This window comes from Myotis lucifugus, unplaced genomic scaffold (genome assembly GCF_000147115.1).
Source record: "Myotis lucifugus unplaced genomic scaffold, Myoluc2.0 scaffold_193, whole genome shotgun sequence".
Classification (NCBI taxonomy): domain Eukaryota; kingdom Metazoa; phylum Chordata; class Mammalia; order Chiroptera; family Vespertilionidae; genus Myotis; species Myotis lucifugus.
This window is the reverse complement of record NW_005871241.1, coordinates 1,917,847-1,938,315: the sequence shown is the minus strand read 5'-3', so window position 1 is coordinate 1,938,315 and position 20,469 is coordinate 1,917,847. Positions and strand designations below refer to the sequence as shown.

The 20,469-nt window shown below is 36.8% G+C and overlaps 1 protein-coding gene across 1 annotated transcript in view; it reads right to left on the bottom strand.

Moving 5' to 3' along the window:
* The window catches only part of TMPRSS15 (transmembrane serine protease 15), a 99,997-nt gene extending 79,849 nt beyond the window's left edge, over positions 1-20,148 (bottom strand). Inside the window, exons 1-5 of the mRNA XM_006097005.2 lie at positions 20,004-20,148; positions 16,151-16,281; positions 15,808-15,875; positions 9,269-9,420; positions 6,189-6,224 (exon numbers count right to left, since the gene is read on the bottom strand). Of these exons, the coding sequence (XP_006097067.1) occupies positions 6,189-6,224; positions 9,269-9,420; positions 15,808-15,875; positions 16,151-16,281; positions 20,004-20,148 (532 nt within the window). The remainder of the gene's footprint in view (positions 1-6,188; positions 6,225-9,268; positions 9,421-15,807; positions 15,876-16,150; positions 16,282-20,003) is intronic.
* Positions 20,149-20,469: the final 321 nt, after the last annotated feature.

The window sequence follows — 20,469 nt, the reverse complement described above, 5'->3', positions numbered from 1 at the left end:
GGTCTGCAGGCCGACACTCTATCCACTGAGCCAAATTGACTAGGGCAAGAAGTTCCTCATCTTGAAACCAATATGGAAAATATAATCTATTTATATAATAAAGAGGTAATATGCTAATTGGTCCTAATGGTGTCCCAGTCACAACAGGTCAACAGGCTGCACGCTCACAGGAGCTGGTGGGCGAGGATGGTGGCGGGGACTTCTGCCCCCAGCAGAGGCACACGCAGGCCTGCCCAGGGCTTAAGTAATGCTGCCTTGGAGGCAGAGGCCACTCCTGATGGAGGCATGCGCAGGCAGGAGCTGGTGGGCCGGGACGGGGGTGGGGACTTGCGCCACGGGAACATGAGGCTGCCACCAGGGGCGCCCCCCCCCCCTCGAGCGGAGGCACACGCAGGCCCATGGCACCCCCCAGACCAAGGGGGGGCATCAGGACAAGGGTGGGGCCTCAGCAAAATGCTCTCAGCATTCCTGTGCTGGGGTCTGAAGGCGCGGAGAAGAAGGGAGAGCAGATAGGCAGTTAGGGGGATCAGGCCAGGAGGGGAGAGCAGATAGGCAGTTAGGGGGATCAGGCCAGGAGGGGAGAGCAGTTAGAGGGAATCAGGCCAGGAGGGAAGAGCAGGTAGGACCATCAGGCAGGTGAGTGCTTAGGAGCCAGTGGTTCTGGATTGCAAGAGGGATCCCAGGTTGGGGAGTGTGCAGACCAGGCTAAGGGACACCCCCCCCTCCCCCCATGCACAAATTTCATGTACCAGGCCTCTAGTATATATATAAAGAAGTAATATGCAAATGAGGTCAGGACTTCATAACAGTCACGACCAGCTTAGGAGGAGGGGCTGGGCTTGGCCCTGAGCCTGAGAGAACAACACACAGGCATGGCCTGGAGCTTGAGAGATCAATACAGAGGGGCGCCTGCTCCAAGCCTCCACAGTGCGGCTGGGGGCAGGCCCCCAGTGGACACACACACACACAAGGCGCCTGCTCTGAGCATCCGCGGCCAGACTATGGCTTCAGTAGGATATCCCCTGAGGGCTCCTGGACTGTGAGAGTGGGCAGGCTGGGCTGAGGGATCCCCACACACCAGTGCATGAATTTCGTGCACCGGGCCTCTAGTTGTTATATAAGAGCAGTATGGTTTAGCTGTTTATTAGATTGTATTGTTACCTCATTTTACATACACATATATGGTGACAATTTCCAACAAAATCATTGATTAAAGCATTAACTGTTACAGAAATTAGCCAGATGCCAGTTCTTAAAAAAAAATGACCTTTCATTTTTAAAACTAGAGTTCTTTGACTTGTGGACTACTCTATTTGCCATTTCATTCCTTAATTTTTGCTCTGGTATTTCTCTTTTTCTAGGTCTTTTCTAGGTACTTTTTCTAGATACTTTTCAATAGAGAATTTTCAGGAAAGGAGTTAAATAATTGTACGATTTTTCTTTATTTTTATTGATTTCAGAGAGGAAGAGAGAGGGAGAGATAGAAACATCAGTGATGAGAGAGAATCATTGATCAGGTGCCTCCTGCATGCTTCCCACTGGGGATTGACCCCACAACCAGGGCGTGTGCCCTGACTGGGAATTGAACCTGACCTCCTGTTTCATAGGTTGATGCTCAACCCCTGAGCCACGCTGGCTGGGCTAAATAATTATATTTTAAGAGAATATTAATTGGTTTTGTTTATTAAAAGCTGATCAAATTCCCTGGATATTAGTTACTATTATCTTGAGTGGGAAAAGACCTGCACATATTTTTATATCTATATGATATTTTATCTTCAGGGTGTTAATTTCCTGGAATATTATGAAAACCCCAAAGGTAAACTAGAATCAATTGGAATTCTGCAAATGAAAAGTTTTAATTATCCATTTACATTTGTATCATGAAAGATTCAGTATAAACTCAGCGTGATTACTTCAGTGTGCTCCAAGGTTATAATAATTTCTAGTGATTTGGGGTGAGGAACCTCCTGTGTCTACTTGGGCAGGCCCTGTGCTTGGCATATGGAGGATGAAAGGCTGAAATCCATTTTTTTCCTTTCAAACCAGTTATAAAAAGTGTTAATGCAAGATAATAATTTGAAAATCACATTTTGTAAATCTTAGATTTTTGTTTTCCCTGTTATTTATTTATTTTTTTAAAATATATTTTTATTTATTTCAGAGAGGAAAGAAGAGGGAAAGAGAGATAGAATCATCAACGATGAGAGAATCATTGATCAGCTGCCTCATGCATGCTCCCCAATGGGGATCAAACCCACAACCCCAGACCAGGTTTATAGGTCAACTAGAGGCCCAGTGCACAAAATTCATTCATGGGGGGGGAGGGTGTCCCTGTACCCTCTCCAATCAAGGACCACTGGCTCCTAACCCCTCACCAGCCTGCCTGCCTGCCTGATTGCCCCTAACTGCCAATGCTGCCTGCCTGATCGCCCCTACCTGCCTGTGCTGCTTGCCTAATCTCCCCTAACCGCCTCTGCCTCAGCCCCCACTACCATGGCTTTGTCTGGAAGGATGTCTGGTCTATCTGGTCTAATTAGCATATTATCCTTTTATTAGTATAGATGATCAACCACTAAGCCATGTCAGCTGGGCTATTTTATCCCTGTTATTTAAATGGGATTAATAATACTAAGCATCCAAGCGATGCTACTTGAGACAAATTGAGCCCAAGAGCCTTATAGCTTGCTTAGCAGTGGAAGTAGAACCGGAATCCTAGAACGCCTGCCTTTAGAGACCAACAGCATTTCACTACACTGTATTGGAAAAAGAGCTCTCACCTTACAGAAATTCTCATCCACTTTGATAGAACAAATTTAATCTTTTTAGCAAGACAATGGTGGGTCAATCCAAATGAAATTACAGTGGAAAGCTACTTTAACAGTTCTGATATCATGTGCACCGAAGGGTCTTCAGTGCTTAGCAATATATTAATATTGTTCTCTTAAATGTAGAGAAAGAAAAGCACTTCAAGTCATAATGCATTTGGTGTCAGAAAAGTCCCTGTGTTATAGTCTTGGGGCAATTCAACTGAGGAACGTAATTCTACCTTAGCTTCTCTTGACCCAATTTCATTAAATCAGCCAATTATTTTTCTTCAGTCCCCAAACTCTAGTGGAATGGTAGCAAGATTGCATTTTTGTATGAGGTTGAGAAAGCCCATGATAGTGAAACTTTGTGTTTCTGCAATAATTGCCTACACAGTAAGTAACAAAAGACTAGGACAAGCTGTATGCTACAAACCCTGCAAGCATTTGAACAATTGCCCAAAACCACCCCTCTAGGTACTCTTTAGCAGCCCAGAAATCAATCAGTGAAATGTAACTTTAGTTCTTATCTCTCTCCTTTAGTGTTCCAAATGGGTTAGTAAAACTTTACGGTAATTGACAACAAAGGCAGTTGAACAATAGAGCATAGTCCTCATGGACTTTGTACCCGCTATCATACAAACATTTTCTTTGGCATAATTTATAATAGTATTAACGGCAGGTATATGATGCATGCATTTGTTGATTTTTCTCAAACTCTGTCTCCCAGGCATATAAACATGAGAATAAACTTAACATCCTTGAAAAGCATATTCATAATAAATTATGGCTTGGAAACTGCAGTTTTCAAGTTTAATTGCCTCGTTCCCCTCTATAAATCTATAGTATCTTGCCGGCTGAGAGGAATAAGTGGGAAATATGATTTGGAACTCATGGATCCAATAAAAGAGGGAATATGATATTTTTCCACCTACTTACCTTATAATTCTGTGAGGATTGATTAAGGTAATTCAATACAGTCTCCAATAATAGGAAGTTTCAGAAATGAAGTTTGTGTTTTCTGTGCTTTTATTTTTTTTGTCAAATAACTGATCCAATTAAAATGAGTATTACTGAGTATAATCATCTCATTTTAATCTTAGTTTAGTTTTTGAAAGTTCTGTTAAAAAATGTAGCCAACTATTTTTTTAAAAAAAAATTCAGAATAAGGAAGGGAGTAGGGATGTAACATTGGTTGTGTCCCTCTTTATGCTAGTCATGAGTGGCGACGGTACTGTGGTATCTATTTTCTCTCTCTTAATTCTCATGACCACTCTCTAAGACATGTATTTTAATTATTTTTTGGACAATTAATATAAAGTTTAAAAAGACTCAGTAGCTTGCCAAGTACTACATATAGAGTAACTGGTGAATTTAGTTAGTGGTGGGTTTACCATGCCTTTTTAATGACTGAGAGTTGTATGTTACTTTTTTCTTTTCATTTTGAATAACAACTGTTTAAAATGTGAAAGCTAAGACTAAATGTATGCTTAACCCGTTCCTGCGGTTTTCTTGTAGGAAAGGAGATTCCTGCTCTACTCCCCAGGAGAGAAAAGTATGGGAGGAGTATTACCCTATGTTCTTTGTCCCCCATTCATCATTTCTTTGGCTAGAGGAAATTGGGCATATGGTTCAGCCACCTCTTATATTTTTGATGGCTATATCTTTAGGAGAGTAAGAGTGAAAAAGTTAAGTCCAAGGATTTCTTGCTTTGACATTGATTTTTCTCCCCTAAGTCTTTCCACATATTTCTCTTAGGATATTTTATAAACCTAAGGGTTCCTCAAAAACTTGGATTATATGAATCATTCACAGACAGACAAATAGAAAACAGGATACTAATTTGAATATTTGTTACTGACTTTCAACATTTGAAAATAAATTAATCTTAATATATTCAATTATTTTTTCAGTTTACTTTTAGGCTAAACAAACTAACCTTTATCAATCCTAAGACCACGCTTTGAAAGTGTGTTGAAAGGTGATTGTAGATGCCATAGTCTTTCACTTTGGAGAAGGGACTATGGCCTGAAGAGTAGTTTTATTTTTCTATATTTGTAAATACAACTATATGAATAACAAGTAAATACAACAGCAGGCAGGTTTATCCTATCATAAAAGACCTCTATGAGTTTGGAGGTGTGATAGTTTGTTTCATAAAGCATTCTTCGATTTTCAAACATCACATCAACCATTTCATACAAGAATTATTCAGTCTTACCCAGAAGGGTATTTACACAGAAATGTCCTCTTCATGTATGTATGTAACAATAACACAAAAATGGCATTATTATTTTAGGAGCTGAAGATCTATGCAATATTGCCTGTATGGAGTTTACTGGATGAGACTGAGGACACACGTAGGCCATTCAACATGATAGTTAAGTTAGGGCCAGAGAAGTTGCTTTAGTGAACCAGCAGATAGACAAAAGAATAGTAGATAATTGCTAGAAATTAAGATATATTGTCACATCAAAGATACACACCAGGAAAAGAACAGTAGATAATTGCTAGAAATTCAGATATATTGTCACATCAAAGATACACACCGGGAGTTGGCAACCAGTACCTGTGGGTGTTACTAGGTGTGAAAATACAAATACATTTAAAAAAATCTCATTTAAAATGTATTTGTATTTTCACACCTCAAAGGCCTGGGATGGAGGGAGTCAAAGGGGGAAAAAAGGTTGACAGCTGTAATACTTTTAACAATAAAGATAAATTAAAAATCTCATTTGAGATGAAGTCAGAAAGCCGGGCAGGAGAAGCTCTCTCACACACAACACTCAATGTACCTTGCAGATTTTAGCAGGAGAAAGATTTTCTCCTTGTCTAGCAACAGGCTCAGCCAATAATAAACCACCATGACTCAGCCAATGGGAAGCCACTACACTTCAAACTCCCCTATCTTCCAATGGCATCTTGTTTCTAATAGCTGCTCCCCCCACCCCACTTTTTTAGAAAGTAACATTCTCTTGGTTTTGTCATAGCTTGCATGTCCCAAATTGCAATTCCTTCGGCAATTCCTGAGTAAGCCAATTTTGTGTAAAATATCTGGTTGTTTTATTTTTAAAGTTAACATAGAAAGGAGCAAGCATGTCTGAAACCTACATTTTTATCCCATTGGTGGCATTCTTAGCAATAGATAATAACCTCAGTTCTCATAAAGGACTGGACTGAGGTCGGACAATCCAGGCATTAGCACAAAATATGTTATTAACTTTTGGTAAATCTAAAGCTAAAAGTGCACATTTTAAAGCTCCAGTTTTCTTATCTATAAAAGGGGTAATATTAACTACTGTGTTAGAGAATTCTCAGAAGCCTAGAATGAAACATTAGTGAAAACTTTTTTAAAACGAAAAAGATATTATCAAAACTGACCTGTGGTTGTCAGAGGACTGTTGGTTGTTAATTTGCCTGTAAAATAAAAGAAAATGACATTAAAACAACTATTATATTTTAAACTGATTATTTGGAATTTGTTGTATATTCTTCCTGTTTAACATTCAACTTGACAGCTTTTAAGTTACTTTGAATTATTAGTACCTATTAACTTGAGAATATATCATTTGTACCGGAATCGAACCTGGGACCCTTGAGTCCACAGGCCGATGCTCTATCCACTGAGCCAAACCAGTTAGGGCATCTTTTATTTATTTTTTTAAATGTATTTTTATTGATTTCAGAGAGGAAGGGAGAGGAAGGAGAGAGAGATAGGAATATCAATGATGAGAGAATCACTGATCGACTGCCTCCTGCACATTCCACACTGGGGATCGAGCCTGCAACCTGGGCATGTGCCCCTACTAGGAATTAAACCTCAACCTCCTGGTTCATAAATTGATGCTCAACCACCAAGCCATGCTGGCCAGGCCATCTTTGATGTTTTAAGTATAAAAGATGATGTTTTAAAATTATTAATAATAGCTAAATATGGGATTCATTAATTTTGTACTGGCTGTAGACTTAAATGTTCTAGGTTAATCTGATGTTATTTGAAATAGAAGGTTGGGTTATGCTTAGACCATAGGCTTTGGGGTACAAAGGACTTGCTTTCAATTCCTGAGTTTGACACTAAATAGCTCTTTTTACGTGAAAAAAATTATTACCTCTGTACAGGATCATTTTGAGAACTAAATGAAGTAATGTTTGTAAAATATAGTACCTGGCCCAAGTAAATATTTTTTAAAAAGAGGCTTTCAAATATTACAAAAATGGTCATGAGTATAGAGAATACCAACAGTATTGGTGTCTTTATGGTTCTATAACAAGTTTCGCTTTAAAAATAATTTATATATAAATTTGATATTTGGTATTACTTCTGAAATATTCAGAAAGATTGTATTAGTTACAATTTATGAGAAACAGATTTTCAGAGAAGTAAAGAGTTGGTAGAGCCAAGATTAATATTCTTAGCTATGACTTCAATTTAAGTGATTTTTCTATAAAAGAATAATTTTACATTTTAAGATAACTCAGTTAATTCTAAAATTATTGATAATTTCCCAAAGCAAACTATTTTGATAGTGGTGTGATCTTGATAAAACAAAGTTCTACTTTTAAAGAGCAGTAGTGATCAATTGTAGTTAGAAAGAGGAAGTGAAGAAAATATTGGAATAGAGCAAAGTTAACATTCAAACTTACAATCTCCTTTCCAAGCTGTGCAATTCATTTTTAAACCTTCTTTCCCTCATTCCTAGTGACCTCATAAATGTTATGGTTTCATCTCTAAGACTATGATCAGAGCTTTATTTTGGGGTCACACACACACACTTTTAACTTTAAAGATCACATATATAAATTCTGAAATATTCAGAAAAATTATGTCATTCATGATTTATGAGAAACAGATTTTCAGAGAGGTAAAGAGACATGCTCAGTGACTCCTCAGTGACTCACACTCATGCATGTATACCTATGTAGATAGAGTGTAAAATATGGAATTGGAAATGCATATCCTTGGCAGATGTAACTGGGCGTTAGGAAACCTGTCTATTATAAACTACATTATTTCTTACCAAATGTCTGCTTCTTACATTTTAATATAAAGACTAAGAGTCTCAGAAACAGCTACTAAAAAGGAATCTTTCTGTAATGTCATGGAATTTGATGGTCACCAAGTTCATTTTTAAAATGTCATAGTACTGACCTGAAGTTGTTGCAGGGCTCAACGTAGGGAAACTCTCCAAAGATGCTATAATAAAGCAAAGTGGATTTGAGGCTTGGACGTACAAAACATTGAGTGCAGTTGGAATATTCATTCAATTAGGGTTCCTGTTTTACCTTATCTCATGTTAATGCTGCTGTTATTATTTTATTGTGATACATTTGATGAATTTCCAGAATCTGTATATTCTCTCTGTAAAATTTGCTTATGTAAAAAGTTTGCTTTATTTTAATCATTTCATAAAATATCTATTTATCATAGTTATATAGAATATAACTTATATTTAAGGTAGCTAATGTAATATTACACACCTGGTCTTGTCAGACCTAGAACCAATGGTGTTGCTCCAAAACTTATGGAAGACACCAAAATAATCTTGTACATAATATCTGCTGGGAACTAAGTCCTGTTTGAGTATACAGTGCTTTTCACATAAAAAATAGCTATTTCTTCACTCTTTAACATGTTTAATAGTTTTAAAAATATGTGTATTTTTTTCCTTAACAAAACTATGACAATTACATAAGATCTGAAGGAAACCAAAGGATGTCTTATGGGATTGGGCCTAAGCCGGCAGTTGGACATCCATCTCACAATCGGGACCACTGGCTCCTAACCACTCACCTGCCTGCCTGCCTGATTGCCCCTAACCACTCTGCCTGCCTGCCTGATCCCCCTAACTGCTTTCCCCTGCTGGCCTGATCACCCCTAACCACCTCTGCCTCAGCCTCGCCGCTGTGGCTTTGTCAGGAAGGACATCCAGAAGGTCGTCCAGAAGATGTCCAGTCAATTAGCATATTACCCTTTTATTAGTATAGATAAGTAACCAGGATGAATGAAACTTATTGACCCCTCATGTTCCTTTCACCCTTTAGGTTCTCAATTAGAGACTGGACTTGCTACCTGACCTTGTAATCTAATGTCTATGACTCAGAAACTACTGAGTGTCACTTTCTGAGGAAGGGTTTCTGGGAAATCAGGGTGTGCCAGACTAATGCCAAGAATATGATGAGACCCATAAACATGTATACATGCCAATATTTGTAGGACTTTTTTTATTTTCTTTTTTTTTGTAGGACATTTTGATATTTTATATTTTATAAACTTTTCCTCACTGATATGTTTTTTCAAATATGGTTTCTCCATATTTCACATTTCTCAGATAAATGTGTTACTTCAAGCAATAAGACATGTTCCTGAAGTCAAGGGTGATCCCATTGCTTCCTGGTATAGCGCTAGGATTTTAATTTCATAGCTTAATGATTCAAAGAAATCAAATAATGTTCACAGATACCTGTGATATCAATGCTGTTCAAGTCAATATGGAAAATGACCAGTTGGCTGGATTTATTTGCTTTGATGCCTTGAATGAGTTCTTCTTTTACATTTTTATCTGACACCCACTGGTCAAAGAAAAGGTCAAATTTGACTATAATGCTGCCATTTCTGCAAAGCAAAAAATGACACAAGAGGAAAAAGTCAGCATTTTTTGGGTGATTTGTGCTAAATTCATGTAAGATGTTTTTTAAATTCTTTACATTTATCACCTTGTTAATCCTCATTACATCTGTACAAGGTAGGCAATATCAAATATTATTTTCATTTTACAGAAGGAAGAAAAATGAATTAAAAGTCAACATGTTTTTCCAGGAACACAAACAGATACAGAATGGGAATCTGAGTTTTCTGAGTTCCACATAAGCACACAAATGTTCAGGGCAGGCTGTTTTCAGGGTCACCTGTATTAAATTAAGCCAAAGCAAGTAGTTTCATGAGATTTACTCTTATTTTACTGTTTGAATGAATGGAGAGTGTAGATTTGTAATTTCTCACAGATAATTTCTTAGTAGAGAAAAGTCTAAGGTAGTTTCACTGATTTCAGAGGAAATTTTCCTGTAGAGTTTATGAAGACCTGATAGCAAGCTTATAGCAATGAATCTGTATTCATAATTTTCTCTATTCTTAATAGAAGATATCCAAATTTGTTCCATTTTAAAGGAGAGAAAAAGACATTAAGCATACCTGCATTATCAGAGACTTACAAGTATTCATTCTTACTGTCAAGGGTCAGGATTACCTGGCCTACGCCATCTCAGACCATAACATTAGAGTTCAATTATACAGCCCAAGTCACCTTCCTTTTTATTTTATTCCCTGTTCAGCAGCATGCACTTAAAAAGTTTTATTCACTGGTTATTTGTTTACAGTTTAAAGAAACAACAGCAGCAACAACAAAAAAATACATTTTTGGCCCAGGAGAGATAGTTGAGAGACTTTTCTTCTCTTGCCTACCTCTCTGTTTCCCTCATGCTCTACTTTCAGGATACTACTCCTTGGGAGACAAACTTCAGCTGATTTTCATTTCCGTAGCCCGTGGTAAACTGGGGGTACTCAGGGTATACCTGGAGGCTTAAAAGCTAGATCAGGGAGAGCCAAATTTTGCATGTTATGTTTACTAGTTCCAAAATTTAGGCAGTTATGCTCATATCCTTACTATATCTATAAGTTAATGATCTTCTTGAAGGATTTTGTCAACTCCAGAAGAGTTCTTTATCCATCTGTCCATATATCTATCTTGGTAGAACTTAGAATAGGTGTTGTTGTTTTCTCCCTACATGATTATACGCAGAATTAAAAGGTTCCTGCAAAATCATGGTAGATCAGCATCTGCACTTGGTAGCATATTCCTTCTTAATGTCTGTGCTACTATGTAGGTTCACAGTTTAGCAGAAGTGATTCCTTTCTATGTAGTTGGTATTTCATCTTTGAAGTAAACAGGATACTCTGATACAATAATTACACATTTCACCTCTATTGAATAATTTAAAAATCTTACAATGCTTAACTTTCCAATTATTTCCTTAAATCATAGTAACCAAATCTTGCAAGAGACAAGGCTCCTTAGTAACTATTTAGTTTAGGGTTCCTCAAACTTACCCATATGTGAAATATGTTTATATTTTATAACCTCCATACTTTCAAGAGAGAGAATCTTCCCGCTTCTCTCTTCCTCCCTGTCTCCAGCCCCTTCCCTCCTCACCTTCTCCTTCTTCCTTTGTCTCTTTAACATCTTCACCCCTTAAATAATTAAATGGACAGGATTAAATATGATTAAAATAAAGTGAGAGTGAACAAATCCATTAATTTCTGTGCCTTCAATTCCATGTCTCTTTCTCCTTGGTTACACAGTAGTTTTAATTTTGACTGAATCTGAGGTTTCTCTTTATATAATTTCCACGTGTTTAATTTGACTGAACACTTGCTTTTATTTTTTTAAGGCAATAGGAGAGGGAAGATATTTTTGGTAGAGAAAGTACAAATATGGAAGTTTTCTTCACTGACTTGAAAGTAACTGGATTAGTTCATCCTCAGGCATAAAACACCTTTTATGAAAGATGTGTTTTCTTACTTGTGAATTATACATTGCACTTAATAATTTATGCTTTGCAAGGACAGGAGTTACAGATCCTATGTCCACATATAGCTGTATTCTTTAACATTTGTTTTCTTATTCAATGGAAATGTTGAGATAAGAGAGGTATACGTATAGGAGAAATAGGAAAACCATAATAAACATTTGTGTTTGACCCAATAGAACACTAAGATGTTATTTTAGTAGTTTAGTAATGATCTCTGTAGCACCACTCTGAAATTGATTTTACTTACTATGGTAAATGAGAATTCTTCCTTTAGGAATATAAAAAAGAAACAATGGCCGTCTTCACTTCAAAGTACTTGTTCCAGTAAAATATCTGAGTTTGTTTTTTTTTTTTTGTAAAAGCAGATAAATCCTATCATTGTACAGAAAGCCTGTGTGCAATAAATCAAAATGCTTCTTATCTCTTATTTTCCTTAATGATATTGATAACCTCTGGGGTTGCTGAGTAAACAGAAGTCTTTTCTTTGCTAACTTTGTGACTCATCTGTGCTCAAAGGGCAGAGTAAGCTTCCTACTGCCACGAGGGTAAACAGCGCTTCATTAAAAGAACCCGCTGCTAAATGCTCTCTGAGTCAAAGCACTTCCCATACAGCAGAATAACAGAAAGTGTTCCCACAGGGGGGCCAACCATTTGCTTGACCTGCGAGTGGCGCCACACACACACACACACACACACTCATGTGGTGAGAGTTTAATTAAAAATCAGCAACAAAAAAGGAAATAGGTATTTTAAAGGATGTTTAGATGCATTTTTCACAATGAGTGTGGATATTGTTGGACCTCACTTATTTGTTTCTTGATTTTATCAATCGGAGTTTTAAATTCAAATAATTTATAAAGCTAATTAGGAATCAGCCACTTTTCCTGTGAGTGAAATATGCCATTTCATATGTGAGTTATTCCAAGTAAACTTACATGTTTGCGTGCTTGCTTTTACTTTCTTCCCTGCTTCTGAATTTCTTTCCCTATCTTTCTCAGGCTCCCAAAGTAATGACCTGCAATTTATCTTACAGACATTTGCATAAAGTGTCTTTGCATCTTTTAAAAGTCATTCACATACAACTCAGAGGGGTATTTCTACATGGATGAAGTATATTATTTGAGAATCATTACAAAATGTGTATCAGGGTTTAGGGACTATATTGGTCTCCTAGGTAGCTATAAAGAAGGAGAAAAAAATTCTTCGGCTGAAACAATGTAGTTTCAAATATAGTGACTTCATCATTCAGAGAAATAAAAATTGCTTATTAAATATTAAAGAAAAGGCTGGGGTTTGGATAACCCACCAGGCCTATATATAAAAGTCTATACTCAGCAAATGTTCTCAATCCAGTAAAAACAAAGTTACCCAGCACATGATAACATGTGAAATGAAAAGTCCCATTCAGAGAACTATCCCAGTGAGCTCTGCGATGGATATCATGCTCTGTACGGATTTCACTGGGCAGAACCCAGGGGAGGAGAGGCCAGTGCTGGAGACACCTCTCCTCCAGGAGCATTCACACTTGAGAAATAAGTCTGAGTTGGTGGTTTAATGCAGATCTCCACACTCAATCCTCTACAAAACTGGAAAAGAGAAATTAGTTCCATTCACTTCAAAGTAGGCCAATAGCTTCAAGTTTTAAAAAAATCTTGCACGCATGCTTTTACCCTCACAGAATAAATATTGACTAAATATTAAGAAAAAATAGCACTTTGAGGAAGAGAAGTTCGCCTTTCCTGAGAATCCACGTGTCTCCTCCTAGCCTTGACAGGGGGCCAATAAAAGAGGCTGCTATCAGCGATAATAAGCCTGGCAAACAGGAGCAGAAGCCTTGGATTGCAGATAGGAATGGAGACAGTAGGTGGGGATAGGGCTAGCTGGCTACTGCATTGAGATGTTGTGGATATACAATGAGAACTAGTTTAGAATTATTTTTTCATTAGAATTCTATTCTAACAGAAAGTTAAAGCCAAAGTAAGAGTATAGTATACTGATTTTTATATCTATAAAACACGGGTCAAAGGAAAACATGTGACACCTAACCTAGGACTCAAGATATCAAAACCAGGTGTTAAAGAAATGGCTTACTCATTTGCTAGGACTTTATAGGACCCATACTCTGAGCCAGACGTTAACTAGATTCTGAAAATGCAGATGTCAAAGACACATTCTATGCCCTGAGGGAGCTCACAGTCTAGTAAGATGACAGGCAAACTGACAATTGCATTACAGTATGAGGATTGTTACTTTATCTGTAGGTATGAGGTGCTAACTATGACTAGATTGGCAGGTGGGCATCCCCTGAGGAGGCAACATGGACTGGTTCTTTTATTTTTAAAATATATTTTATTGATTTTTTACAGAGAGGAAGGGAGAGGGATAGAGAGTTAGAAACATTGATGAGAGAGACATCGATCAGCTGCCTCCTGCACACCCCATACTGGGGATGTGCCCGCAACCAAGGTACATGCCCTTGACTGGAATCGGACCTGGGACCCTTCAGTCCGCAGGCCGACACTCTATCCACTGAGCCAAATCGGTCAGGGCTGGACTGGTTCTTAATGGCATGTAAGGATGAATCCTAAGGATAATGCAATAGATAACAAGGAAGAAATGAGGTCCAGGCAGTGAAGAAGGAAGCAGGATGCTTTTGAGTGTGTACAGGTAATATGGCAGGACTGGTGCTAAAACCCCTTGTGGCGGCGTGGCGGTGGGTGGGTGGGGGAGGGGAGCAGAAGGAGAAATAGAAGGCGAGAGTGAGTTTCTGAGGCCAAACACGAGAGAGTACCTAATTTTAGTATAACAACTCTGGAAATAGTCTCCAGGTATTTGAAAGACTGAGATATGAAAATAGAGATTCATTTATCCTTTAAAATATTAATAACTACCACAAGGATCAGTGGGTGAGAGCCAAGGAAATAAAGACTTCATTGAGAATATGAAATAATTTTCTAGCAACTGAAGTTATAAAGAAAAAATAAAACAGTAATAGTAATGATGTTCATAGTGACCTTGGAAATGGATTCCTAATTTTTTCAGATATCATTACATGAGGGAACCGCTTTAAACAGGGTGAACCTCTTTCTTTTGTTGGATGAGGGTGAACTTCCTTCTGAGGCTGGGGGGATTCCAGGCCAAAGCAGGCAAGCAAATGCTAGACTATGTCCTTTAAAATTTTTCTTTCTCCTGCATGCCTACGACACACACTGTACAGGGGTGGGCAAAAGGAGGGTTACAGTTACATTGTGACATTCTTTTGAGTTAATAAAACTATTGTAATAATCATAACCCGCATGTCTCTTTCCATACAAACCACTATAAACCCGCTTTTGCCCACCTCTGTTTACATAGCTGCCTAGTAACATTAGTCAGCACATTATAATGATGCACATGTATTAAATGATACATGAATAAAAGTAAAATGAGTGGCTATTCACATTTTATAGGCAGTGACTTTGAGTTGTCATGAAAACGTACAATGAGGCCACTGCTCTCTGGTCTGGCGTTCTCCTATTGTGATTTCATTTGAAGTTGTAGGCTTGGAGGTTTCTCATTGACCATCTTCCCTGACTGTGATAATTACTTTCAATTGCAGGGCACCAGCAGCCCTGAAGCTAACACTTATTTACCTCCATGTGAAAGAATATGTGAGATGGACATTTGTAACTAAGGTGTACTGCCATCACCCGGCTTACTTAAATGTTTAAAGGGCATAAGTCATGTTCCCCGAGGCTTATCTTGGCTTTCGTTGCTTGTTTTCCTCCATTTCATTTCTGCAGAAAAGAGAAGTTTCCTCTATTTTTTTTAAATGAAACTCCCTCTCTTTGACTTTTTCCCTATTCACTTAGTTTTATAGATTCTAACTGGCATCACAATTTCCTACTGGTTCATATTCTTATTCCTCAAACCTTTTGGTAGTTTGCAGTGAAGAAAACTCCTGATACAAGTATCCATAGAAGAATAATGTCATGATCCTATTCATCTAAGATTCATTCATGTATTGAGCACTTACTATATTCTAGGTACAGTCTTATGTTCTCTGGGCACAACTAAACAGGTCCCTTCTCGCTTATGAGTTAAAGTGTAAATGAAGTATAATAAGCAAGCTTCCCCCATCTGTTCATAGCAAATCAGATACTGTATTTGTAGCTGCACATATTCACCTCAGCTCCCTCCCTGTGTCTCTGCAGATTTCACACTGAGGAGTTAAAGTAAGATCAATTATTCAGTAATTATTATTATGTGCTACGAATACGCAAGTTTATCAATCCTCATAACAATGTTACAATGTTGACAGTTTAAAATATTCCCTTTTCTCCTAAAAGGAGTGACATTATTTTGCAAATAGATCATTATTTTGTGATGCTGTGCTTCCTTTTCTACGAACAGAAAAATTTTGAGCTGTACTCACTCAAATCGTGAAACTCTTGAGTTTTTATATTCATTTTTCAGATTACTTGATTGAAAGATGTCATCTATCTAAAAAGAGAAAGGGTTTAAAAATATATTAAATTTAAGATTTGAACTTTTGTTTCAATATTTCAATAGTAATATTTAAGTTCTGCTTAGAACTGGATTAGGGGTCATTTCCTTCTCTGTAGTAACGAGGCTCATACATTTAAGCATCCTGGGCATATTACATTTATTTACTAATTTCTTTCAAAACAAGAAAGCAGGATCTATGTATCTTTTGGCAAGGAGTTAGTGAAACTATGTTGAAATTTTAAACCAGCTGAAGAGAGACAGTCTCCTACCATTTGCTGAAGGTCAAAAGCAAGAACTTTGAAATCCGCTGAGAGTTTGTCTTGCAAATTAGGATTATATGTAGCTCCTGATGTTATCTTCAGGGTCCCTCTGGCTTCATAACTGTTTCCATATACTGCATCTAAATAAATCAATAAGAAATAAAACACTTAACATGTGAATTATAAGAGAATATGCATATCCTAGTTAAGACATAGAGTTCTTGCTTGATGTGTTTGTGCTGTAGTTTTTCTGGTTTACTTTGCAGCCTTCGTGTTTCACAGTCAGCTCCTTTTTACCCTCCTATCTGGTTGTTTTAAAAGATTAAATATTAAACTTCTTGTCTGCTCTATTTTTTTAGTTTTGCATTCTTTGAAGCCTAATCCATACTCCATGCTTCCAAGCTTTTTTTTTTTTTCTATTGAGATTCCTGTTGGAAAATACAGGGATGATCAACTTCCACCAATTATGATAGGGATTCAGGGAAACATGGTGAGAACTGGACCATTAAAAGTTTTGTAGTTGCTTTCAGTTATTTCTTGAACACCTAGCATCCAGGGTCGCTGCTGGCTTCTGCTTGAGGACTGCTGTGCATATTTCTGTGTGAGCTACTTTGAAAAATAGCTTTGAAGCTCCTTCTTTCATTCTAATAATTACAAAATGGGCATGTGTGACCTTTTGCCATTAAATGGTGAATGTTGTTATTAGGGAAGTTATTGAGAAAGCTGCAGAAAATATATTATCTCAATATTCAAAAGTGTAAGGAATTAAAGCTAACAAATTGAATATAAACATGGGTACTAAAATGTACCATTAAGACCTGCATTACTGGCCAGTAGACACATGTAACGACACTCAAGGTCATTAATCATCCGAGAGATGCAAATAAAAACGAAAATGAGGTCCCATCTCACACCTGTCAGAATGGCTATCGTCAATAAATCAACAAACAACAAGTGTTGGCGAGGACGTGGAGAAAAGGGAACCCTCATACACTGTTGGTGGGAATGCAGACTGGTGTAGCCACTGTGGAGAACAACATGGAGATTCCTCAAAAAGTTAAAAATGAAGCTACCTTTTTACCTAGTGATTCCACTTCTGGGAATATAGCCTCAGAATCCCAAAACACCAATCAGAAAGAACATAATCATCCCTATGTTTATAGCAGTATTGTTTATAATAACTGGGATCTGGAAACAGCCCAAGTGCCCATCAGCAGATGAGTGGATAAAAAAGCTGTAGTACATTTGCACGGTGGAATACTATGTGGATGCAAAATTGAAGGAATGCTTAACCTTTGTGACAGCATGGATCGACCATAGTGTAGTATGCTAAGTAACATAAGCCAGTCAGAAGAAGACAAATACCATATGATCTCACTAACATGTGAAATCGAATGAACAAAATAAACGGATGAAGAAAATGGAACCAGAAACATGGATACATGAAGCATACTGGCTGGTGCCTGAGAGGAGGGGTTTGGGGATGACTGGATAAAGAAGGTGAAGAGATTAGCTAAAGAACTTATATGCATATCCCATGGACACGGGCAATAGTGTGGGGAAGGCCAAGGGAGGGGGAGGTGTGGGAAGGTGGATGTGGGCAAAGGGGGGCACAAGGTGGACATGTACAATAATGTCAACATTAAAAATCTTTAATTAAAAGTGTCCTGCGTATGCCTTTATCAGAATACTTCCTTTGCTATATATTCATGTTTAAAATGAATCATTTCAATTAAAACTTGCACAACAATGACTATACATGTAATAACAATGATACATAATTCTCACATTGATCTGGTATGACAAGATGTTATTTCTTCATTTCCCCGATGAGAAATCTGGAGCTTAGATTCACTAATAAAAATTCCCAGACCAATAGAGGTCATAAGTGACAGATATGGAATTGGGACACAGAATTGGATGACTCTAGAAGCCAGAATCTATCATATATTTACAACAAATTTCCCAGTTCAGAAGAAACATTAGAAATAATATTTCAAACAGTAAATGTACATTGAGTTTAAAGAGTTATAATTGCATAAATGATGTAACACATTTATACTACTTTGTTTTTTTAATACTCAAAATTACATTTGGATTTGCATGCTTAAATGTGAAAGACAAGCAAAAACTGAGACAAGAAAAGACAAGAAAATAAGTCATGAATCAGAGACTGAGGAAGCATGATCATTAAATCTTATGTAGGAGTCTGCACTGGATCCTCAAGAGATAAAGGACATTAATGAAAAAAAACCTATGGAATATAAATGAAATATGCAGTTCGGTTAATAATTGTACCAATGTTAATTTCTTGGCCATGATAATTGTGCTATGTATGCTAGTATACAAGATATTGACTTTAGGGGAAGCTGAGCAATGGTTATATAAACTCAACCATTTCACAATCTTTTTGTAACTCTAAAATGATCTCCAATAAAAAGCAAAACAATGTATATTGAAAGTAGTATGTCTTATGTCTTCTTGTGCTTTACTATAGATATAACTCGAATCCTTTTATGCAAGTTGTTCACTATTAAATCATGTTTATATTTATAAATATTTATTTTCTATTTTACTTGTAATATAACTTACTTTTGCTTCTTTATTGAGATCTAAGAGTCCAGTGGACTTCCAAATGATGATATTAGCATATCCTTGAAGTTATTCACAGTGTTTAAGTAAGACCAAAGTAGCTGCTTTTCTATAAGTCTAAGAGAACTTCTATAATTTATTTAATTGTTCATATAATCATATAAAATATTCATAAGACCTCTTTCACTTTAAAAAATTCCTCATATATGACTATAGTATTTAAATAAATGAGGGATTATATTGGAATTATTTTGTAAAACTACAAATTATATTTATAAAATTCTTATTTAAACTTATCTACTAGAGGAAAAAAGCTACTCAAAGACTGAGAATTTTCTTAGTAAAAACAAAATCACTCATATGAAAAGGTTTTTACCTTTGTGAGTTTTCAAAAAGAATTAATATAATCATATTTACAGTAATTCATAATTTAAAAACTATAAAAATTTTCTCAGAAAAAAATGAATCCAATACTCAGGTTGTTGCTGTGCTGTCACTATTTTAGAGTTTACTGTATAAATGAGTAAATAGTATATAAGAGCATAAGTTCTAGAGTTGTATTGTCTAGTTTGGAATCTTTCACTACCCAGTAATGACGCAAATTTAATCAAGTTACCTAAATTCTCTGTCTCTGATTCATCACCTATAATATGAAGGTAACTTGTAGGTTTGTTGTAATGACAGAATGCATTTGGAGATCCTTGAAAAGTTGTTGGTGCATATAATTTCGCTCTAAATAATAGTTACCACTTCTTATTTTTTTCCTGTTTATCACAGTTTGCTACTCAGGCAGCTTCAGAACTTTATAATTCTACATTTACATCCACATTCTCTTATATGATTGCAATGAAAATTGTTAGCCTAAAAAGAGAATGAATATATCATTCTCTAGAAATAAATAGTACTTTTCTTTAACTATTTATCAATTTGTATAGTCAACAACACTTTATATGTTTGTGATTGAAATCCTATCAGAATTAACCCACAGGCTATAAAACCTACTTTGTTATATGTTGAAACTGAGAAACATACTTAACATTTTATATTTAAAAATTGTTTCATGTTTGAATTCTGAAGCAGGTTTTTAATTAAAGACCAACTAATTTTTCTAATATTCTACGAAGTGAACTACAGCAAAGCATCTGAATACCAAATAAGTATCTTGTCATGAAAGACACAGCAGTGAATACACGGTCCTGACAGGATAACGCGATTAAAGTGGGTACATTCCTCTGAGAGTGCCTTCAGTAGCCAGCTCCCCGGGACTCACCTTTTTCTGATTCCTTGATTGCCAGCCAGGACACTGCAATTAACCCAGCACAGAGAACCAGCAAAATGGCAAAGAGCACTGCAAACATGAGTTCATAGGCGCTGAGAGGATGATGCCTGGAAGGTGCGCTTCTCTTTGACAGCATTTTTGGCTTTTGAAGAAATGCTCATCTAAACACTGTGAGAGAATATAAAAACCCGCACCCAATGAAGAGGAAAATCTAAGTTTTCAAAGAAGATTTGGAAAGCACTAGTCTCACTAGTCAGTGTAAAGGCCTTAGTGCATGCCCAAAGGGCAACATTATGTCTCTATACATTAAGCAGATTTAAAAGGGAAGTTAATCTTTAAGAAGATATAAATGAGCAAAGAGATACCTAGAGTTGTAAATGTTAATCATCTGCACAGGTCATTTGTTGAGATGAATGACAGTAAATGCATGCTGTAAACAAAAGTGACACTTCGTCAT